This window comes from Talpa occidentalis, unplaced genomic scaffold (genome assembly GCF_014898055.3).
Source record: "Talpa occidentalis isolate TD23 unplaced genomic scaffold, MPIMG_talOcc4v2.1 talOcc4.7, whole genome shotgun sequence".
Lineage (NCBI taxonomy): Eukaryota > Metazoa > Chordata > Mammalia > Eulipotyphla > Talpidae > Talpa > Talpa occidentalis.
In genome coordinates this window covers 118,405,553-118,428,884 of record NW_023605083.1, presented here as the reverse complement: position 1 = coordinate 118,428,884, position 23,332 = coordinate 118,405,553, and the positions used below count along the sequence as shown (strand labels likewise).

Below are 23,332 nucleotides of genomic sequence, written 5' to 3'. Positions count from 1 at the left end.
TGGATCCCGAGAGGCCAAGGGTTCCATGGCCAGACCCCAGAAGTGCCTTAGTGACCCTGAAGTCCCGGCCCCCGGGCTGGGCACTGCGGGCACTGCCCTGTTGTTGCCTCCCTCCCCCCATTCGTAGGCTGGAGACCTCAGCCTGACCTCCCCTTCCAGGAGGCCTGCCAGGGGGTGGGGCGTTCCCTGGCCAGTCCTCCACCCAGCTGAACCATTTGGAAGAGATGGGGGTTCCAGGAATCAGCTTTGGCCTCCTGTGGGCTGGGAGGTTGAGAGGGCACGTGAGGGTCTTGGTGGGGGCACCTCCCGGGCGCTGCTGCCCTCCTTCCCTGCAAGCGGCCAGGCAGGTGGGGCTCTCTTTTTTCTTGAGTTCATGTGTTTTATTGGCTCAAATTACAAAGCTCCCCCCCCCCACACACACCAGGAGGCCTGGGGACAGGGAGAGAGCCTGGGAGAGGCACAGGGTCACTGATGGTGCCTCTCACCCCTGCCTGCTCCAGGCTCCCCCACAAGTGCATGTGGAAAAAGGTCCCAGACCCTTGAGATCCTGGAAAAGCATGATGAGAGAGCAGGTGAAGGAAGGGGCTCCCACACCCACCATAACACTGGGGACCAGGCTGCCCTGACCTCGGTCCTGCCGGGGCCCTGTCCTCCCCTGTCCAGTCTTGCAGGGTCCCCTTCCAGATCTCGCCCCTGGGCAGCAGGGGACAGCAGAGCTCCTCATCCGGACACAGGGGTGCCATGGAGACATCAGCAGGGCAGAGCCCTGGAGTCCAGACGCAGGCCCCAGCCACGGCTCCCAAGCACGTGAAGCCTGGGGGCGGGAGGCAGCCAGGGGCCAGGGTACTCCAGCGGGAGGAGGCCCCTCCCCACTGCTTGAGGCCAGTCCTCTGTGGGCAGCAGGAAACCCAGCTGGCCCCACTCTGGCTCTGGAGGCTATGAGACAGGACCCTGGCCTGCAGGGTGGCGAGGGGGTGAGCCTATGCCCGGGCCCCCAGCTCTCCGACACGCTGCCGCAGGTGAAAGGCAAATTCAAACATGGTGGCTGCGAGGCTCTGGTGGATGAGGTACCGGGGAAGGCGGCCCTGGGGGAAGAAGTTCCAGGAGGGTTCACCCTCTCCAACTGGTGCCAGCAGGGGGTGCCCTGGGCTGGACTGCAAGTGCAGTCCTGGAAGGCAGCCCAGGCCACTGTCTCTCCCCAGCCCTGGCAGGAAGAACATGCTGTACCAGGTCTTGGCACAGGCCACACAGACAGACCCAGAGCTGGGAGGGGCTGGGATGGCAGCCAGCCAACCGTCTGGGGGCCTCAGAGGTCAGAGGTCAGAAGGGGAAGCCCAGGACCTCTAGAAGCTCAGGGTGAGAAGACCACCTGCACATTTGCTCCAAATTTTAGAGTAAGGTAGAGAGTAGGGGAGGCCCTGTGCTGGCAGGGAGTCCCTAAGGTCACATAGTGGAGGCCCCTCCACGCAACCAAGCAGCCCCAGCACTCCCACCTTGAGATCTGTATTCAGGATCCAGATGAAGGTGCAGACTCGGGGGTTACTGGTCGACTTGAGCACGATGAAGCCCCCAGGACCATTCTCTCCCCTAACGAGAGAGCAACCATTGAGGGGAGCTGGGGACCAGACAAGGCTCCTGACCCCTCCCAATCATCTGGGATGGGAGGTGGAAGAGGGATGGGAGGTGGAAGAGCTGCCGTGCTGGCCTAGGACCCAACGCCTGCCCGAGCAGGGCCCAGACGGGTGACCCATGGGCCACAGGATGCAGTCTTCCACCCCCAGTCACCATGTGATGCTTGAGTCCTCCTACGACAGCCGGAGATGTTTGCACAACCCCAGTGGTAGGGAGCACCACCTTCCCCTCAGCCGCTCTGCCAGGGACTCACGGGTCAGCCCGGGTTGTGGGCCTGAGCTGGGCAGATGCAGCCACCTCCACCCAAGCCGGGGAGCAGTGCAGCGCTGGTGGACTCCAGGAGGGGGCGCCTCACAGGAGGCAGTAGGGCCTGGGCTGTCTGAGTCACAAGCCATGGCCATTTAACTTGGCCAGGACTCCACTGAGCACCCTAAATCCACTTCCTAGATAAGGAAGTTAGCACCGGAGAGAAAAGAGCTTGCCCTTCACCCAGCAAGTCTGGTGGTGCTGAGCCCAGAGCCCCACGCAAGAGCAGAGCTCTGTGCAGAACTGCAGAAGGAAGAGCAGAGCGTGCGGGAGGAGGCAGCCTGCAGCCCTGCACCCTAAGATTAGACAGCAGGCAGTAGGCAGCCCGAAAGTTCCTCTCCTTGGGGGACTTCTGAGTGCTCCAGGAGAAAGACAGGCAAGGTGATGGGGAGAGAAGAGTGAAAGGGACCAGTCTCCTCAGGCAGGCAAAGCTCCAGACTCAACTCCCAGCCTCCATCCCCAGCCCAGGCCCTCCCTGGGGCGGCCCCCCAGCCTGATGGCGCTTCTGGCCATTATTCCCCAGCCTCTGGCAGACAAAGCAGCAGTTTTGCAGAATTAGGGGCTGGGAAGGGCAAAGCCCAGCAGGAGTGGGGACAGGGAGGCGGCCTGGTCAGGAGAATACACTCAGCTGTATGCACTGGACCCGGCCCTGTTCTCACGGCCAGCAGGGGAGGGGCCGGCAGGGATGCCATGGGCAAGGAGAGGCTCACCTGACATATTTGTGTGATGGGGGCTTGGCACAGTGGGTGGTGGCGATGCCTGATGACAGGTATCGATCCCTGCGCCTCTCGATGCGTCGGACATTCACGAAGTCCCTGGGTGAGGAAGGGTTAGATCAGGGGGTGCAAGCCTGAGGTCCAAGGGCAGGGGGCCTGCTGAGGAGGAGGGAGCTTGCAGTACCCACCTGGGGGAGACAACACCGCCTGCAGCCCCCGCAGACACATCATAAGAGATGAGAGTGTTGTCTTCTACTCGCTGCAGAATCTGTGGCCGTCAGGGAGACATGAGGTGGTGCCCACCCCAGGAACACTCCAGGGACAAGGTCCCAGCACCCCAAGAAATCTCCAGGTCACCCTCCTGTCTACACAGGTCCCTTTACTAAGACCCATTCCCATCAACAGGCTCTGCACCGGGCACCCTACAAATGCCCCCCTTCCCACCTTCTGCCTCACTCTAGGAGCTACACTGTGAGCATCACCCCCATTATACAGATGGGGACGCTGAGACAGAGCAGTTCAACCTGGGTCCCTGGGGGTAAGTGGTCATGCTGATCCTCTATACGGCTCTGCCTCTGCCCGGAGAGGTGGCCAGCAGGGCCCGGCCTGCTCACCTGGCAGGCGGTCACCGTCTTGTTCCACAGCACCATCCTCTCGGGCTGCAGGATCACCTCCTGGTACACCAGCTCCGCAGGGCAGGTCAGGAAGGTCTGGGCGGTGGATGGGAGGTTGGGTGGTGCCAGGCACCAGCTCGCCCCTCCCGATGGGCAACCTGCCAGAGGCCTCTTCCAGGAGTCCCCGATAGAGCGTGAGGCTCCGGGACACTCGCCTCCCTCACTCACCTTCAGGATGTACGTCTTGCCATGAAAGGGAACCTCGATGGTGTACACAGTGTCCCCATATTCCTGTGGAGGGACAGGAGCGTGGCAAGGAGGCAGGCACGTGGCAGGGGGAGGGCGTGGGGGGGTGGGCTGGTGGCGCAGGAGTGGGTGACAGGCAGGGCAGGTTTTTAACAGCTCAGGGTAGAAAACTTCAGGAGTTTGGGGATGTGTGCACAGCCGCTGAAGGACAGTGTGCGCCAAGGAGAGAAAGGCTTCGGGTATCAAGTTTAAAGGCAGGAGCACAGCTGTGGCCGCAACCTGGGGAGTGTGTCCCCCGAGCCCAGGAGGCTGCCAGAGGCACAGGCCAGAAAATGAAGGTACGAGCAGGCCTCCCCTCTACTTTCCAAGCTCGCTGCAATCTTTTCAGATAATGTTGTTTTGATCATGAAACAAAACACCGGACACGGGGCAGAAGCTTGGCTTCCCCTTCAAAGCTTGGAGCCAGGGAGCCGAGCAGCAGGGTGGTGAGGATTGGGGGGGGGGAGGGGGGAGTAGGGGGAGGGGCAGTGCAAACAGTCAATCCAGCCCCGCCTCCTGCAAGAGGCCAACCCCAGGCCCCTCTCCTGGGGCAAGAAGGCAGTTCAGACTCATACAGCCCTTGAGCTATTTGTCAGGCCTCAGAAAAGGGAGCAAAAACTCCTAACACGTGGGTGGGTAAGACGGTAGAGAGGTTTCTTACGTTATTCTTCTCGAACTTCCAGTTCTCCTCCTGGGCCAAGATCTGGTCCACCACCGCCGTGGCCTCTTTGCCCTGGCGGATGTACTCACGATCCTGACCAGGGATGGGAAGCAGGAAGGGGTCAGTCTGGGGCCTGCACCCCACCTTGTTCCCGGCCCATTCTTTCCCTAGATACTCCACGCCCCTCTCAGACAAGCCTAACCCAGCCAGCTCGGACTCCAGGCTGGACTCCTGGGCCCTGCAGGGTGCCTGGGGCCAGAACTACAGCTTGGAGGCTCCCTGTGCGTCGGCATGAAGCCGACCAGAGACTGACTGGCAGGGTGGATGCTCAGATGGGCACTGATGGGCATTCAGGTGGCCTGAGGTCTACCTGCCCACCCTGGCCGAGCCCAGCACCGGCCCTTCCCCTGAGTGCTCACTCTAGTAGGATGGGGGTGGGCAGCCAAATACCTGGGCAGAGAAGCTCTTCTTCCCAACTTCTTCATCTGATTCATTATCAGACCCTGCAGAAAACAAGCAGGGATGACAATGGGAAGGGGCGGGAGAGTGTGGGGAGGCAGAGGGGTTCGGGTTCGTGAGTGCAAGGATGTGGGGGGAGAAGTGTGTGTGGGAGAGGGTTGCTGGCTTTCCCCAGGGAGCTGATAGAAGAACAGAAAGAACAGGCCCAGCCTACCCAGCTCCTCATAGAGCCCCTCCCTGAGGCAGCTTCCCCCACCATCAGCCCTCACCTGCAAAGGATTCGGGGGGTGAATAGAACTGGCCCTCGGACAGAGCACCAGGGAAGAGCAGAGGTCCTCGGGCAACAGCGGCCTGGGCAGCAAGATACCCTGGGGGAGCAGACACAGGAAGTTGCTGTCCCAAATCGAGGACAGCACGTTCCAGCACCCCCCACCCCAGGTCAATTGCTCAGAACTGCCTCGAAACTGATCCTTGTGCCCAAAACTCTCGTCTCTTGGGGCTGGGCTGGCCCTCACTATACCCCCTTGTGCCCCAGCACTCACATCGCTCCTCCTCGGCCTCTTGGGGTAGGACTTTGAAGTCAAGGAACCAGGTCTCCAACCAGGCAAGGACAAAGGAGACGATGGGGAGCAGGTAGCCAAATGCCCCTTTGGTGAGCAGCTGTGGAAGTAGAGGGCTAAGCGCCATGGCAGGAGGGTCGCCCAGCCCAATGCCCCCTCCTCAGGCTACTAGCTCTGGCATACACCCCACTCCTGGCACCAGCTGTTTGGGGACCCTCGGAGACACATGGCTCTAAGATGGATTAATGAATTCTACAGCACGATAAATTCTGTTCTTGGGGTTACAGGGAGTAAGTGGGAGAAAGCAGTGAAAGGATTCCTCGGAACTATCAAAAGAAAGCCCTCTCCCTCACCCCTCCCGACAACAGGGACAGACACCCAACAAAGAACGCTCCCTTAGGAGAGGCCCAGCCCTCAGGCCTGATGCCCACCAGACCGGCAGACCTGAGCCACTGACCTCAGATAGGATGACCTTGACAATGAGGAACGCACTGGACACCAGCGTGGTGACCTGCGCAGGAGGGAAAGCGGTAGAGAGGGAGAACAGAGGCTGGGGCGTGAGTCCTCCTCCATCCCATCCCCTGCGCCAGCCCTGCCAGGCCCAACAGGCTGCCAGGAGAGTGGCATCTTACCGCAATCACCCACCAGTGCCGGAGCCGCAGCAGAGCATAGCCCAGGAGCAGCCCCGAAAAGCGGAAGAAGGCCAGGACCTGGGGGTGGGGAGCGTCGAAGATGGGCCAACGCCCTGTCCCCCTGCTGCAGGCTGACCTCTCCCCGTCCCTCAGCACCCCCCAGTGCCTGACTGGGGAGATGGCTGAGTCAGTGTTTCTTTGGGGGTGATTTGGATTTCCCCTCCTCAGATAGGGTCCTTTCTCCCCACCCCACTGGGGTGCTCTGCAGATGGGGCCTCTTTAGGCACCTCTGAAGACTGGGGGGCACCCTGAGAATGGGAACCAAGTCTCCCTGACCAGACACAATGTGTGTTGCAGAAAGAACTGTCAGCCCTGCTTCCTCTCTCCCCCCAGTGCCCTCCCAGGGTCCCGTGAGGCCACTTACAAAGATGTCAAAGAAGGAAGTTCTAAAGCGGTAGTGGATGATCTCCTCTTCCAAGTTCTTCCGAATGCCTGTGTTAGTCTGGAAAAGGAAAGCACAGGAACAGCGCTCAGGTAGAACCAAGTCCCAGGGGCTGCCCCTTGCCTTCTGGAATGGGGAGCAGGTAGGGGAGAATGTGGAACTTGGAGGAGAGACTGGAAATGCTAAGCTACTGCCCAAGGAGGCCCCCAAAGCACCAAGGAAAGCAGGCAGGGGCCTGAGACCCCAGGCACAGTGTGGTTCCTCTGTGGGTCCACAGCCCAGAGGCAGGCTGGGCTCCAGCACCCAGGCTCGTGGGCACCCTGCCCAGGAAGGTCTAGGCATGAAGGAGCCTCGGTTGGTGCAGATAGGTAGGGCTGGCAGACAGTGTGCTGGGAGCCTGCTCTCACATGATTTCTTCTCCCTCCCACTACTGCAGTGTTCTATCTTCCCGGCCAACCATCCATCTGGGGTGAGAAGGGCTAGGGGTGGGCAGCGGTGTCAAACAGAGCCTCAAGTGGCAAATCAATCGATTAGGTTTATGCTTAATGGACAGAATCCATCATGCTGCTGGAGAGGATGGTGTAGTGGACAGTAAACAGATATGTCCTTGCCTTTGTCCCCACCCCAGACACCCACGATTTTTTACAGGGATCCCTGAGACCTTGGCCTGTACTCCAATGTCCAGGGATCTGGAAAGCGAGGGGGCCTAGATGGACACTGAGAACCAGACTGCAGCCTGACTCCTCAGGAGGAATGGGGTAGCAGGCCTAGGCTTCTGCAGGTGGGGTGCCAGTACCCCTAAACAAGGGAGGACACAAGGGAACCCCAAGAAGAAAGACCTGTCACAACCAACTAGACTGGAGCTTCCAATTTCTAGCAGATGATCCAAATTTGGTGGGGAGGGGATTGAAGATAAGAGTGTGGATCTCAGGTGAGCTGAGTATCTGGAGTTTATATAAAGCTTCCAGAAGATTCTGATGCTCAGGGCAGGAGCCAGCAGTATGGACAGCATCTTCCCTGACACTCAAGCTCCCCTGCATTCCCCTCTGTGTGCCTCTATCTCAAAACTACACTGAGCCCCACAAGTCTGATAACCCTACCCCCGCTGTGGCGTGACACCCACCGCAGGCCAGCTCGCCTCTCCACTTACCCCCAGATGGCTACCTCTGGGCTCTGCAGCCCTTCCCGCCCTTCCCACCCTTCAGCAAAGGCAGTCATCTCCATCCTCTGCTCTTTTGTCCTTACAGAGAACTCTCCCACCTCCTGCACTGGCTGCCTCAGGGCTCAGAGCAGCAAGTTCTGCTCCCAGCTTTGCCAGGCTCTGCTGGGGTCCTTGTCTCCACAGGACAAAACACAGTCTGGTAAACAACTAAAATTATATATGCTCCAAACTATAAAAATGAAACTGTAGGGCCTCCCTGGTGGCGCAAGGGGTTAAGCACTACACTCTGAAGCAATCCACAGCCTCTGCAGCACGAGTTCAATCCCCGGCCGGCCAAAGAGAAAGCCACATGGCGAAGCAGACCTCGCCTGTCTCGCCTGCTGCTCCCCTCAGCAATGTATTTCAGTCTGCCTGTTCTGTTCCCCACTCTGTCTCTGGTGAATCCTCTCACCCCCCGCATCTCTGGCCTGTACCCCAGCTCTTGTATGCATAAATAAATAAATCTTAAAAAAAAAAAAATGAGGGCCTCCCCGGTGGCACAGCAGGTTGAATGCAGAGCTGTGAAACTGTCCACAGCTTCTGCATAGCCGGTTCGATTTCCGCACAGCTGGGGAGATTCCCACATGGTGCGACAGACCTCTCCTGTCTCGCCCGCTGCTCCCCTCAGCAGTGTATTTCGGTCCTTCTGCCTGTTCTGCTCCCTGCTCTGTCTCTGGTGGATTCTCTCACCCTCCCACCTCTGAGTGCTTGTATAAATAAATACATCTTTAAAAATAAATAAATAAATTTTAAAAAATGAAACTGTAAACTTGAAAATTAATAAAAATTTTCAAAATGTAATTGTCTGCCAAGTAAAACATTGTACTAACTCTACCAATTATCGACTAATTGTCTACCAAGTGAAATATTACACTACTAACTATGAAATCCTGCATTCTGAAGCTTTGCGTTACATGTGAGAGCAATGTGGAGGTCGGCTGTTCTTGCTGGGCAAGAATCCCCAAGTATGTGTGTGACTCTGAGCTACTACAGCCAGTTCAGCCAGGTAATTTCAGAAATAAAATAATCAAAATTTTTTCACTGGGGCCTCCCTGGTGGCCTAGGGGTTAAGTATTAGCACTATCACCGCAAAGGTCTGAGTTCAATCCCTAGCCAGGGAGCTGACCCAGCCAGGGAGCAGCAGCCCTCTCCTGTCTCCCTGCTGCTCCCCTCAGCAGTGTATTTCTGTACATCTGCCTGTTCTGCTCCCTACTCTGTCTCTGATGAATCCTTTCACCCCCACACCTCTGGCTTATACCCCAGTTCTTCTACACAAAATAAATAAAATAAAAAAACTTACAATAAAGGAATAATTCTTTACAAATTTTTTTTCCACTTTTTTTTTTTAAAGATTTATTTATTTATTATTTATACAGGCACTGGGTACAGTCAGAAGCGCGGAAGGGTGAGAGAATTCACCAGAGCCAGAGCGGGGAGCAGAGCAGGCAGAAGGACCGAAGTACACTGCTGAGGGGAGCAGCGGGCGGCAGGAGAGGTCTGTGCACCATGTGGGACCCTCCTCTGGTGGCCGGGGAGCAGCCGGGGATTGAACCGGCACTGCAGAGGCTGCGGGCAGCTTTGCAACCCAGCGCTTAAGCGCTGCGCCACCAGGGAGGCCCTTTTCCACTTCTTTTCTGGTAAGAAAATATGTGTTGAATAAGGGATGTGGGTGACATTTAGTGCCTGCTTTGATGTTGGATGGGATCTTCAAAAGGAAGAAGGCCTGGGCCTCCCCGGTGGCGCAGCGGTTGAGCGCTGGGTTGCGAAGCTGCCCGCAGCCTCTGCGGCGCCGGTTCGATCCCCGGCTGCTCCCCGGCCACCGGAGGAGGGTCCCACATGGCACGCAGACCTCTCCTGCTGCCCGCTGCTCCCCTCAGCAGTGTACTTCGGTCCTTCTGCCTGCTCTGCTCCCCGCTCTGGCTCTGGTGAATTCTCTCACCCTCCCGCGCTTCTGACTGTACCCAGTGCTTGTATAAATAAACAAAAAATAAATCTTTAAAAAAAAAAGGAAGAAGGCCTGAGACCTTGGGAGCTCTCCTAAGGGCCTGACACTTGCTGGGTCTCAACTTTTTCATCAATAAGGTGACCTGAAGATGATCCCAGCGGCCAGGACTCCATCTCACTGAAGGTTCAGCTCAGCCTCAGGGCACAAAGGACAGTCACCCTCAGAGTTCAGCCTCACTTCTGGCCCAACATGCCCAGACCAGTGTATCCTCTTCACCCTGACACCGGCCCTCTCTGCCAACTCCTCACTCCTTTCAACAAAGGCATCATCTTCCAATCAGACCTGGACGAAGGGCACCTGCCACCCAGAACTCTGCCCCACTTTGCAGGAGGAGAATGAGGGAGCGGAGTCTCTTCCTGAAGCTACACAGTAAATATGGAGGAGGAGCTGGGACTGACTGAACCTGGGTGCCCGGCTCTAGGGGCCCTGCCTGTGCTCAGGCCCTGCTCTGCCCTGTCAGTGACTGCAGATCACGTGCCACTGCCAGCTGGCAAAGCTCTGAAGGGGGATGAGGGTGCGAACCCTGCACTGAGAGGCAGCTCTGTCTCCAGGCTGCTAGGCAACATCCTACCAAACCCTGAGAGTCAACTGGGGGGTACTGGAAGTGTCTTATACGGGGAGGGAGAGCTGGGAGCCAGTGGGAACTGGGAGTTTTCATTGCTTTGATCCCTACTGTATCCTCTGCTTTTAGCACAATGCCCAGGACACAGTAGGGCTTCAAAAAATGTTAGATGAGGGCCTCCCCGGTGGCGCAGCGGTTGATCTCTGGGCTGCGAAGCTGCCTATAGCCTCCGCAGCACCGGTTCGATCCCCAGCCACGGGCGAGGGTCCCACATGGTACGCAGACCTCTCCTGCCTGCACCCACTGCTCCCCTCAGCAGTGTATTTCATCAACCTGTCTGTTCTGCTCCCCACTCTGGCTCTGGTGAATTCTCTCACACTCCTGTGCTTCTGACTGTGCCCAGTGCTTGTATAAATAAATAAATAAATAATTAAATAAATCTTAAAAAAAAAAAAAATGTTAGATGAGTGAATGAATGGGCCAGAAAGCAATGCAGGGCAGAAAGAAGACAAAGATTTCAATAGCTCAACCAGAGCCCACGGGCCCCGCCTCTCTCAAGAGTGTCCACTAGGGGGCAGTGTGGCCAGCAGTCAGGAGAGCTCTGGAGCCAGAGGGTCTGGGGTCAAACCCTGCCTCCTCCACCTGCTTGCTCAGTGAGACTTTGAACAAATAACCCAGTCTGCCTGAGCTCCATTTTCCTCATCTGGAAGATGACAACCACCCCACTGGCGAGGGAGCAAGGCAGATGGAGTAACTGAGGCCCAGGTGACGGCCCCCTCGCCAGGAGGCCTCACTCACGTTCAGCTCGATGATCCAGAGCAGGGAGATGAAGAGCAAGTCGAAGGTGACGAAGAGGCAGAAGGTGCGGCGGACATCGGAGATGGCGCGGCGCGTCTCGGGAGGCGGCAGAAGGAAGTGTGAGGAGAGGCTCTGGCTGTGGGACAGGGAGGAGCTGAGGGAGGCCACAGCCGGCAGGCTGCGCTCCAAGTCTCGGGTCAGCTCCCCCGACAGCTTGTTCATTCTGGTGGCCCCCACAGCAAGGCGGGGAGGGTGTGGCCTCAGCGGAGGGGCTGTGGGGAGACAAGAGGGCTGTGAGGTCAGGGCCTGTAGGTCCCGAGAACCCCAATTCCTCACACTCAGCCCCTTGGGACCCCATTTGCTCCCAGACACATCAGCTCGCATCCCTGTCCCAACCCCACAGCTCAGAAGTGTGCTCTCTGCCCCAGTCCCTTCCAGTGACTCAGGCTGTGGGGTCCAGCATCCCTGTCCAGCTGTCCCCCTTACCCACCCCACCGCCTAAAGCCCAGAGGCCCCAGGTTCACCAGGGAGACATGGGTGCTCCCCGATGCCTGGGGGCACAGTCTGCTCCCTGCCAACCCCAGCCCAGGGGAGTTCAGCCTCTGGTCCAGTCAACAGCCTCTCAGCCTGCCCCCACCCCCAAGAGAAGAGGGCCCCAAGCTCTGTTCTTTGTTTTTCAAGCACAAAGCCACATTCCCTCCCAGCAACCAGCCCTACCCTCCCACCCCCTTAATCCATGGCAACTGGGAGGGACTTCCCAGAGCAGTGTCTGAGAGTTTGCGCTGGGACAGTGGTATAAAGAGAGGATAGCTGGGTCCCTTCTCTCTAGATACCCCACCCCACCACACCCCCATTACCCGAGATGCTGCCTCTCTCACCCTGCAACAACAGCTTCTCCACACAACAGTCAGAGAAAGAGTTTCAAAACATAAATCACATCCTGCCATTCCTGCTCACAACACCCCAAAGCCGCCCACCCACTGGTCCTAGTGTTACAGGGCAGGGAGAGGGGCAGCCCAAGCCCCGCAAACCTGCCTATTCTAAATGGGTTCTGCCATCCGCCGCATCAACACAAAACATAGGAGACTTTAATGGGAAGGAACTTTAATTAGGAAACAATACAGGAAAGGCAAAGAGTCTAGTTTCTAAATGAAGCACCCAAAGTTACCCGTCCCCTCGTGGGTAAAAGTCCATCCATATGGTATCGGCCCAATGCAAGGCCCCAAAGCCTGCTACAAGTCTAAAGCATCTTCCAGTGGGGACCCACAGAAAAGGGTCACAAACAACTGGACAAGCCCGGAAGGAAAAGAGCAAAATCAACATCAAGATAACACTAGGACAACAGCACTCCCTCCGGGTGTCCTTACCAGAGGCCCACGGGTATGGCACTGCCCGGCTCTTTCCACAGCTCCTCTGAGGAGGCGTACCCCTCTTAGCAGCCCGGGCCTTCCTCTTCCTCAAGTCCCTAAATGCAGCAGCCTGGTCAGACCCAGCCCTCTGGACTGAGTGGAACGCTCTCCCTGCCTTTTCAAAGGGCAGTTCCATAGTCCCCTCCACGGAGACTTCTGCCCTCCTGTCCTATCAGAACCAGATTCTATGATCGGGCTTTGCTTTCTGCAGGGAACTCAGCAGCATCTGAAGTTCTCTTATTTATTGTTCTGTGCGGCCCACCCCCACTCCCCCCAGTGTAGGGCCTTCATCTGACCTGGTCACGGCTCTCTCCCAGCACCAAGCACAATGCCTGGCACCTAGTAGGTGCTGAGTAATTGCCCCGAGGCCCTCAGCTCTGTATTAGGCAGCAGAGGGGCAGGGTAAACCCTAATGAGAGTAAGAACTGGCCAGGCCCAGATCCCCACTGCTCACAGAGCAGCAAGCCCGAGGCCTTGTGTCAGGTCCACACGGGCAGGGACGGCTCCTCCTGTTTTACAGATAACACTCCACTGACTCCGGGCTCAGGTCAGCAAATGGACTTAACCATCCCTTAACTGCCTGAGACAACCATGGGGCTGAAATTTTCATGAACCCAAAGATAAGGAGGCCCTGGGCCACCCCCACTGCCATGCAGGGCCCCACTGAAGGTCTCTGCTCCACTAGTTTGCAGACAACAGGCCCAAAGAGGCCCTGTTCCCCGGAGGGTCCAGTCCAGAGCCAGAGAGGTGCTGACTCAGCACAGGGGAAGTGGGGCCTGAGCTTCTAGGCTCCATCAAGAGTCTCTCTGAGTCCTCCCAGATTTGGGGGCCAGTGGAAGGGAAGCCCTAGATGTCTGTCTCCAATCCCAGAAAAGTCAAGGTCTAACCATTCCCCCCTTCTACCTCGCTCGCCGTCCCCTCCATACCTTTGCTGTGTCAACTACGTTCCAGAGCCCCCTTCAAGCTCAAGCCCCCTTCAAGCTCCGAGGTCCAAAATAAACCCCCAGTTGGGTCCAGCAGGAGATTCTGGACAAGCCAGCTTGTCCATCCCTCTGCCTCTGTGCAGGCCCCCATGGATAGGAGCCGACTGTTCTTAGAAGAGGCACCAGCCCAAGGCCACCCCCCCAATACCACATTCTCAGGACCCCCATGAAAAGCTGATCCGGAAGGTATTGAAGGAAAGCTAGCCGAGTTCTGGAAGGAGGCACTCAGAAGGGCTGTGACAGCCGTCGGCAGCAGGACCCCACAACACCCCTCAACTGGACCCGGTGCAGACGGCACACCCAGCGCATCCCTGTGTGGCAGGGGCAGCTCCAGGCCGCTGACATTTCTGTCTGATGGCCTCTTGTCTCCTGCCAGCCTGTCCCCACCTCTCCTCTTTTCTGTCTCTTTCTTTCCTACGGAAGGGTCCTGTGCCCTGCGCCACGTCTGGCTCTGGGTCTCGCCTCTCCCTCTCTCCCATTTGTGAGTGTCCTGCCCCATCACCTCTGCCTGCTCCATTCCCCCTGCTTCTCTCTCCCTCTTTCCCCATGTGCAGGGCCCTGTGCCGCCTTCCTCCCAGTCTGCTCCATGTCTGTCTGTCCCTCCAACTTGCTCCCTCCCTCCCTGGGGACAACACTTGGGTGGCAGCAGCTTGGGTGTGAGACGCACTTGGAGTGGCAATGGCACCAACACTCACACACCCAGACATCCCTGTTGAGGCGAGAGACACAGATGGGGGCTGAGAGCAGAGGTGTTGGGGAGCCTGGAGAGCTGCAGACATGGGGTGTACAGGAGTCAAGCACGGGCAGGGGGGAGGTTCTGAAGCAGGGGTGGGGCGACTGGCCAAGAGTCACAGGGGGCTGGCCACAGGGGAGGCGCCTCTTGTGCCCTCCCTGGGAAGCAGCGAGAGCTTCTAGAGAAGGAGCAGCGGTGGGGAGTCACGAGACCGAGACCGGAGGCCAGACTGGGCAGGGGCTCCGAGACTCTGGCCAGTCCTCACCCAGCCTCTGTTTTTCTACCTGGGAAAGACGTCAGTGGTTTTACAAAATCCCCCTTTTCAAGAAAGGGGCGCTTAAGAGAAAGTAAAACCTTCCATGGAGCCGAGAAAACACACGCAGGAGCCGGGGAGCTGGCGCAGAAGCCGGCAGCCTTCCTGCAACTCCAGGGTCGCCAGGGCACTTCCTTGCGTGCTCCACACCACTGCTCACTCATCCGACTCCAGGGGCCTGGCACTGCCCCAGAGCACAGCACTTGTTCTCGGCCCGGAGGGTGCAGGGGGCGGCTGCCGGCAGAACAGCAAGGCCTGGCGCCCACCCTCCCTCCCGAGATGAGGGGAGGCGGAGGGGTGTTGGAGGCTGGAGACAGCAGGGCCGCCACCAACCCCCTGGGAGCAGCACCCCCATGCCAAGCCACTGCCTGCTGTCACCAGCCCCCCCCCCCAAGTGCCTTCAGAGGTGTCGGGAGTGGCACGGCGCGTGTGGCGTGAAGGAGTCCGCCATCGCTGGGATGGCTGCAGACTTGACACCCATGTGTTTGTGAAAGCCGAGCTGCTAAGGCTGGGGAGAGTGGGAGGGAGGGAAGGAATTAGTGGTGTTACCACCCCAAGTCGGAAGGAAAGCGGGGGCAGGCGGCTATCAAGTTACCTCAGCTCTTGAGGCAGCGGGGTGCCGGGGCAAGCGGGCAAGCGTCCTCACACCCTCTCCCAGGGCCCAGGAGAGTGGCGGCAGGTGGCCGGATTCAGGGTGGGCAAGAGGAGGCAACAGATCCGGGGGAGAGACTCGAGTCTCGGCTCAAATCTAAGTCTGCCCTCACTAGCAGCGGGTTCTGGGCCACAGAGAACCACTTTGAGATCTGTTTTTCTTTGATGCATTTAAACAAAGGCAACAATACACCAAATGCCACAGAACTGTACACATGCAAATGGCTGAAATGGTACATTTCATGTGCTGTCTGACCACAGGAAAACAGGCAAGGATAACCGCTTCCCCCTAGGGCTAGTGTTGATGTAAGTGTCAGGAGGAAGTTTGCGGGTGCTGGGTCCGTGGTGGTTGAGATTGAACAAGTAGGTGGCGAAGCAGGTCAGGTGAGAGGAAAATGAAGTGGAGGCAGGGGTGGGGGTGCACAGTGGTGTATAATAAAATCATCCCCAAAGGCCTGGGTTCAGATCTGAGTGCTATGATTCACCCGGAGTGTCCCAGCTACTCTCCGAGCCTTCAGGTCGGTTCCTCTCTGAGCCTTCAGGTCGGTTCCTCTCTCTATAGAAAAGGCCAAGTGGTTCCAGCACCATGCAAAGGTGAATTCCCAGGCTGCAATGGGCACAGGAAGGGGGGCAGCTGTCCTGGCTCTCTGCACAGACTTTTGGTGGATGCTGGGACTGACCTCTGATACTACCCCTTCCCACGGACGCCCAGGCCCCACTGCAGTGGGGATCCAGTCCCCACTTTCAGCCACCCCCAGTTCCCAACTGCCACAGCTCTTAGGGGTCAGGGTATAGCCCTCAGTGACACTCCAAACCAGAAGCTCTAGTCACCCCTCTGCAGCTCCCAGGAGGCATTTCCTGGCCAAGACAAGCCCACAACTGAACAATACCACTCACTGGCCATGAAAGTCAGAGGCTGCTTCTGGAAATCAGGGATACCTGACCCTGGGTGGTCTGGGGTGTCAAAGTGATGCCCACAACAGCTTTGGAATAGTGCCTGGCCCTCCAGTAATCTCTGCCACTGAGTCTTCTCACCCTGTCCCACCTCTCAGCAGGCCTGGTCCACCAACTGCACTGGGACCCTGGGCCTGGGGGAGCCAGAAATGAGCCTCATTTCTGGGCAGTATGGCTGCTCCAGACCCTCTCCCTAGGCTGAGCGGGAAGGCCTTGCCCTACCACTGGAATCCTCAGGAAGCCTAGCACTTGCCCCCCACTGGCCATAGGGGCTCCCCAGTGGGGTCCTCTAATGCTGTACACGTCCGGAAGAATCAGTAAAGCCAAGAAAGAACTGGACTCCAGGGCCTCCCTGGTGGCGCAAGGGGTTAAGACGCAACCTATGAAGCAGTCCACAGCCACTGCAGCATGAGTTCAATCCCTGGCTGGGGAGCTACCCACATGGCACAGCAGACCTCTCCTGACTCGCCCGCTGGTCCCCTCAGCAGTGTATTTCAGTCAATCCTCCTGTTCTGTTCCCCACTCTGTCTCTGGTGACTCCTCTAACCGCCCTCCCCCACACACACACCTCTGGCCTGTACCCCAGTTCTTGTATGCATAAATGAAGAAGACCTTTAAAAAAAAAAATAACTGGACTCCAAACCAGGAGAGGGTTCAAACCTCAGAGTCCCACCTCACTGGCACTTAACCTCTGCTTCATTTTTCTCTTCTGCAAAATGGGGATAACAGCACCAACTTCTTTTTTTTAAGATTTATTTATGCATAGAAGAACTGGGTACAGGCCAGAGGCGTGGGAGGGTAAGAGGACTCACCAGAGACAGGGCGGGGAACAGAACAGGCAGATTGACTGACATACACCGCTGAGGGGAGCAGCGGGCGAGACAGGAGAGGTCTGCCATGCCATAATAGCACCAACTTCTTACATATATCAGAAGGACCAAGTGGGGGCCTCCCTGGTGGCCTAGGGGTTAAGTCTCAATGCAATCACTGCTATGGCCTGAGTTCAATCCCAGCCAGGGAGATGACCCACATGGCGCAACAGACTTCTCCCGCCAGACTTGTCCCGCCTGCTGCTCCCCTCAGCAGTGTATTTCAGTAGATCCACCTGTTCTGCTCCCCCACTCTGTCTCTGGTGAATCCTCTCACCCCCCCGCCACCTCTGACCTATACCCCAGTTCTTCTATGCATAAATCAATAAAAATAAAAATCTTAAAAAAAATTCCTTGAATAGAGGCGAGGACTACAGACTCCTTCCTCAGCAGCCCCCAACACGCCTTCCCCACTGTGGGGGTTAATGCCCCTCCCCTATTACAATCCACCCACACTGGCTGCTGCCAGACAACCGTGGGTGGCTGCTCCCCCCCACCCTCTGCCCCCACTCCCTGTTTCCTCATTCTAGAACAACTCCTTCCCCTGAGACTGGGGGACTCTAACTCTTCAGAGCCCAGATGAAATGTCACCTGCCAGGCAGAGTTCACCGTCACCCTCCAAGCTTCCCAGTCCCAGATCTCTGGGCTCTGGCTCTTCGCTCCCCCCCCACAGCTAGACTCAGGCCTCCAAGCCAAATCTTCTTTTTTTTTTTTAAAGATTTATTTATTGATTGATTGATACATACATACATACAAGCACTGGGTACAGTCAGAAGCGCGGGAGGGTGAGAGAATTCACCAGAGCCAGAGCGGGGAGCAGAGCAGGCAGAAGGACCGAAGTACACTGCTGAGGGCAGCAGCGGGCAGCAGGAGAGGTCTGCGCGCCATGTGGGACCCTCCTCCGGTGGCCGGGGAGCAGCCGGGGATCGAACCGGTGCTCTAGAGGCTGCGGGCAGCTTCGCAACCCAGCGCTCAACCGCTGCGCCACCGGGGAGGCCCCTTAAGCCAAATCTTCTTGAGGCCCAGTCACAGTGCTTGGCCATGGTACATGTCTGGTAAGTTCACTGATCTATGGATCTGTATGCCCACCCTGAACAGAGTTGGGGGCGTGGGTTTGGGGGCTGGACATCAGACTTGGGAGTCGAAATTCCAAAGCTTATTAGGCTTATTAGGCTGAGTGTCCTTGACTACCGAGTGTCTCTGAACCTCAGTCTCATCATGTGTGAAATGGGGACAGAAGGGTGCCCACCTCAAGAGCTGCTGAAAGGATTAGAAATAACACTTGCAAAGGGCCTTGCTTAATCAACAGTAGCTATTACTAGTACTAGGGGCATGGCTACAGTGGGAGGGCAGGGCCTGGGCCAGGCACGTCTGGCTGCTCTTAGTGCTGATGGATGGAAGGACAGGCCTAGCCTTGGGGAGCAGCGCACATTCAGTCCTCCCATGACTCGGGGCTGAGTGGGCCCAACATCAGCCTTAGCTTGCAGTTGGCCTACTGACCCCTACCTCCGAGGGTTTGGGGAGTTCCCTGGAGGAGTGGCATTTAAGGCGAGGAGAGCGGGACACCAGTGACAAAAAATGCCAAAGTTGAAGCTGGATTCCATTTCTCCTTTCTTTCTGGGTAAGTGGAAAAGGAAGAGTCAAATCAAAACAGAAGCTATAGGGCCTCCCCGGTGGCGCAGCGGTTGAGCGCTGGGTTGCGAAGCCTCTGTGGCCTCTGCGGCGCCGGTTCGATCCCCGGCTGCTCCCCAGCCACCGCAGGAGGGTCCCACATGGCGCGCAGACCTCTCCTGCCGCCCGCTGCTCCCCTCAGCAGTGTACCTTGGTCCCTCTACCTGCTCTGCTCCCCGCTCTGGCTCTGGTGAATTCTCTCACCCTCCCGCGCTTCTGACTGTACCCAGTGCATGTATAAACAAACAAACAAATAAATAAATAAATAAAAATTCATGCCTCTTTAAAAAAAAAAAAACAGAAGCTATATTCATCCCTGCACTCCCCTGTCGGCCTGGGACGCTCTAACCGTACAGTTTACTGGAAAACCCTAAGGAGCTGAGATTTACTCAGTCCTCCTGCCCCAGCACATACCAGGCCTGTGAACATCAGGGATGCCCCCAGCTCTGAGTCCATGACCCCTGGCCCTTCAGTTTCTGGTGAGTCACGTCCTCTCAGTGCCACTGGGAAAAACTGGGCGCTAATGAGGTCAAGTACTCAAGGTCAGTCCTCTTCCAGAAGAGAGCTCGGTCCTCTAGCCCACTCAAGGGAAGGCCCCCACAGAGGTGGGGCTGGTCAGCACAGACGCCTCCCCAGGCCAGCCCTCACCAACAAAGCCAGGGTCAGCCTCCACCCAGCCAGAAAAGGTGCAGAGGGACCTACAACTGGGCAGATGGGACGCCCTCCTTGTTCTCTGTTCCACTAGGTGACAGTTGTGGGGCTGGGATCCTGAGACGGTTTTTGGGAGACAGCTGGGAAGCAGGAGTCAGAAGACAGCTGAAGTCCCTGCTGAGAGACCGTAATCTTACCTCTCCTGAGTCTCACCTCCCTCATCTGCAAAGTGGAGCCAACAATCTTTAACACTCAATGGAATAAGGACAAGCTGCCAGAGGTACAGGAATTTTGGTGTTTCCTGTACTGTCCCCTGGAACAAGCCAAGGTGGTAAGTTTTAACACAGGACATGTACCAAGCACCTGCAGCACACCAGACTCTGTGCTAGTCCCTGGGACACTCAGGGGCTCTGAGTCTAGGGATTGGGGGGAGGTTGACAAATAATACACAGAGCCACGCTTGATCAGCACTTTCAGAAAGGAACAAAGAACCACAGGCTCCCACAGAGGCGAGCATCTGACCCAGGCTAGAATGAGTGAGGTCAGGAAAGTCACAGGAGGAGGGGCCATCTAACCCAGGCCTTGAAGAATCACTTTCTATCAGCTAGAGGCAAGAGAAACAGGCCTCAGTCAGGCAAAATAGCACATAAGTCCAGAATCTGGTCTAAAGCTCAGGTCCAGCCCACAAGTATGTATGCTAACCCTACCCCAGGGGGTCTGTCCCCAAACACCAGGTACCAGGCCTCCAGGCGGCCCCAGGGCCTGGCCCCCAACAGCTCATAACTGAAGGGGACCGTTCCTCATAACAAAGGAACCCCTGCCTCTGCCCTCCTGTTCATATCAGCTCCATCCCCCTCGAGCTCTATTCAGAGAACCCAGCTCACCATTCTCTGAGCCCACCCAGGTCATCCTAGTCTCTGGCTCCCTCTGATAAACTCATCTTCCCACTTTGAGGTCCACACTAACTGTCAGCTCCTCTGGGAAGCCATCCTCAGTCTATGTCTCCCACGGGTCTCCAGAATTCCATGTACACTTTAGAATTAAGGTTTGCCATGTAACGCTGACCCATTCCATAGTCACTTTCTGAGCCAAGCGACTTCTTTTCATCCTTTTTCATCCTTGAACTCTCACTTGAAAAACCCAGATCCTGGGCCTCCCCTGGTGGCACAGCGGTTGAACGCTGGGCTGCAAAGCTGTCCGCAGCCTCTGCAGCACCGCTTCGATCCCTGGCCGCCTGCAAGGGTCCCACATGGTGCCACAGACCTCTCCTGCTGCCCGCTGCTCCCCTCAGCAGTATATTTCATCAGTCTGCCTGTTCTGTTCCCCGCTCTGGCTCTAGTGAATTCTCTCACCCTCCCGCACTTCTGACTGTCCCAGTGCTTGTATAAATCAATCAATCAATCAATCTTTAAAAAAGAAAAAAGAAAAAGAAAAACCCAGATCCTGCTCCCAATGCTCCCACACACCAGCATTTTATTTACTGACAAAGAGCCAGGTTTGGGGATAGGATGAGAAGTCATATCACCTATCCTTAAGCAGCTTATGAAGTTAAGGACCAACCAATGCTCCACACTCTTCCTATAGAAGCATTAACAGGTAACACAGCTATCCTGCATGCACACGCTGTTTTAAGCCCACTCATACTTTCCTTTAATCTTCACAGTGATTCTATGAGGCAGGGACATCACTATTTCCATTTCAGAAATGAGGAAATGGAGGTACCCACTTCATCAAGATAACCAAGTAGGGCTTTCCTGGTGGCGCAGGGGTTAAAGACAACACTGTCAAGCTATTGCCAGCCACTGCAGCAGGAGTTCCATCCCAGGCCATGAGGGAGCTAACCCACATGGCGCAGCAGACCTCTCCTGCCTCGCCTGCTGCTCCCCTCAGCAGTGTATTTCAGTAGATCTGCCTGTTCTGCTACCCACTTTCTCTGGTGAATCCTCTCACACACACCCCACACTTCTGGCCTGCACCCCAATTCTTGTATGCATAAATAAACCTTAAAAAAAAATCACCAAGTAGTATCAGCAGACAGTGAGACACAGATCTAGTATCGAATAGTCTCAGAAGTATGATTCTGGAATCTGCATTCTCAACCACTATGCTATATGGATAAGGCACTGCAGGACACAGAGGGGCAATATTCAGCCTTGGGAGGTGGGGAAGATGATCCAGAGGCCTGAGCAGAGCACAGCAGTACAAGAATAAGGCGGCCTGGCAGGCAAGAGGAGAAGAGGCCTTTCAGGCAGCAGGGCTGTGGTGTGTGCAAAGGCAAGGAGACTTGAAATGTTGAGGGCTGGGCAAGCACCTTAGGGTGCACATTGGAGATTGGCAGGAAAGAGGTGAGAGAGCTCTGTAAATTGTGTTAGGGATTCAGCTTTCCCCCATAACCACTCACAAGTCATCAAAGGGTTTTAAGCAAGAAGGTGACACTACATGAGACTTGTGTTTTGAAAGGATCACAAGAGTTACAGCTTGGAGACTGGGGTGCAGGCAGCCATGACTGGAAATTGCTGGGAAGCCACTACAGTCACCCTGAGGAAAAACACATCTACAAGAGCAGTAAGAGAAGAGATGGAGATGCAGACCAGGTAGGAAGCATGTTGAGGAAGTTAGCTGGAATGGCCACTTTTTAGATGTGGGACCTGAGGGAGAAGTGGTGTACAATAATCCCCAAGATTCTGGCTGGGATGGTGTGGTGGAGGAGAGATGAGTCTGCAGGGGGAAAACCAGTTCCAGTTAGACACCAGCTAAAATGGAGCTGTCCAACTGATAGCTGAATAGCCAGGTCTTGTGTCCAGGACGGGGCTGTGCTGAAGATGTGAATCTGGGCGTATTTCGGGTATTTAGGTGACTCAATACTGAGGGTATTTATTTAGTAGAGAGGTCATCCAGCTTCAGTGCAGAGTGAGAGGCCGGGCAGGAGAAACAATGGGAACCGGGTCTTCTTCTGTCAGAGCAGTAGGAAGAAAATAAGATACTGAAGCTGTGAAAGCCAAAAAAGAGGAGGAGGAGGGTGGGACGCGTCAACTATGTTAATTAGGAATAAATGTCACTGGTGTTATGCACCTCCGAGAACTCAGGAAAGAGACTTTAAAGAGCCCCTTTGATGTCACTTAGGAAGTGATTCGGTTCCAGAGGAAGTCGGGGGAGCCCGACGAGCGCGAGCCGCAGGCGCGCCGGGACGCGCAGGCCCCTCTCCCTCCTCACTCCCGGGTCCCGACCCCTCCCCATATTCAGCGCCCGTCCTACTACTCAGCCACGGCGCCCTCGCTTGTCCCCTCGCCGCCAAGAGGGAGGTTTTGGAGCGCGCCCCGCCTCGGCCTCTCCCGGTCCATCTCGGCTGGGCCGGGGCGCGGGGGACAGCGCCGGAGCCCCCCAGCCCAGCGCGGGGCGGAGCGAGGCGGCGCACAGGGGGCGGAACCCGGGACGCGGCGGGTGTGGGGAGGGTCGGACGGAACCGAGAACGGACACCGGGCGGGAGGCGGGACCCGCTGGCCAGACACAGCCCTCGCGCCGCCACCGGGACCCACCTGCTCCATGTCAGCCACAGCCCGGCTCTTCCTGCCCCGGCCGCAATCCGGCTCGGAAGCCCTGATCGCGCCTCAGAGCGGAAGGGGATCTCCCGGCGGCGCCACTTCCGCCGCGGAGTCCGCCCGGGAGAGCGAACCGGGAGGCGCGGAGGCCTGTGGCTCCGCCCCCTGGGCTCAGCCTCCGCCCCCAAGCTCAGCCTCCGCCCCCAAGCTCAGCCTCCGCCCCCAAGCTCAGGGCCCCACTTCTGAGCGCCGGAAGTGGGGCTAGGGCGAAAGCTGGGCTGTAGGAGCGGGAGACGGACTTGGGAAAGAAGCCCGGGGCATCTAGTCCCTGGGCACTTAGGACTGGCGCTGAAGAAGGGGAACTTCACCAGGGGAGTCTGTGGGGTGGGGGGCGCGTCCTTGGGAGAAATCCACAACAACTCTTGAAGGAGGTCTGTCCCCACAACTGCCTCTTCAGCCATCCCTAGCTGGATCGGGACTTCTCTTGTCCTTCCTAAGCGTGCTCCGGGTTGTCTGCAGGAACTACTACGCTAGACACTAGGGTTGAGGCCCTGCCTCTTGGAGAAGCACCAAGCCGTCTTTATCAGGAAGTCATTGCCGCCTTCTCCCTCTTATCCCTCAGAGGAGTCACCGAGGACCTCCCTGGTGGCACAGGGGTTAAAGTCTCAGTGCTGTCAAGCCATCCC

The 23,332-nt window shown here is 56.9% G+C and overlaps 1 protein-coding gene across 4 annotated transcripts; it reads right to left on the bottom strand.

The window, feature by feature from the left end:
• Window positions 1-92: 92 nt before the first annotated feature.
• On the bottom strand, window positions 93-22,752 carry STARD3 (StAR related lipid transfer domain containing 3). Of its 4 annotated transcripts, none has more exons than XM_037492116.2 (15): window positions 22,644-22,752; window positions 10,874-11,145; window positions 6,290-6,367; window positions 5,866-5,943; window positions 5,691-5,744; window positions 5,216-5,333; window positions 4,943-5,041; window positions 4,665-4,717; window positions 4,215-4,307; window positions 3,497-3,559; window positions 3,269-3,364; window positions 2,843-2,922; window positions 2,649-2,753; window positions 1,494-1,587; window positions 93-1,085 (listed from the first exon to the last, which is right to left on the bottom strand). In XM_037492116.2, the coding sequence occupies exons 2-15, from the start codon at window positions 11,093-11,095 to the stop codon at window positions 981-983; spliced, it is 1,338 nt and encodes a 445-aa protein (XP_037348013.1). In that variant the 5' UTR covers window positions 11,096-11,145; window positions 22,644-22,752; the 3' UTR covers window positions 93-980. The 4 variants fall into 4 exon arrangements, with proteins under 4 accessions (XP_037348013.1, XP_054544914.1, XP_054544913.1 ...); XM_054688939.1 differs by lacking the exon at window positions 22,644-22,752 and adding an exon at window positions 22,363-22,381; XM_054688938.1 differs by lacking the exon at window positions 22,644-22,752 and adding an exon at window positions 11,398-11,418.
• Window positions 22,753-23,332: the final 580 nt, after the last annotated feature.

What these genes read in the sequence shown, in the direction of transcription:
- STARD3 (XM_037492116.2), bottom strand. Translation starts at nt 11,095, where the DNA reads ATGAACAAGCTGTCGGGGGAGCTGACCCGAGACTTGGAGCGCAGCCTG. An exon ending in TCAAGGTCATCCTATCTGAG is followed by an intron (nt 5,334 to 5,690) that starts GTCAGTGGCTCA and finishes CTACTTCCACAG; the next exon opens with CTGCTCACCAAAGGGGCATT. An exon ending in ACCCCCCGAATCCTTTGCAG is followed by an intron (nt 4,718 to 4,942) that starts GTGAGGGCTGAT and finishes TGTTTTCTGCAG; the next exon opens with GGTCTGATAATGAATCAGAT.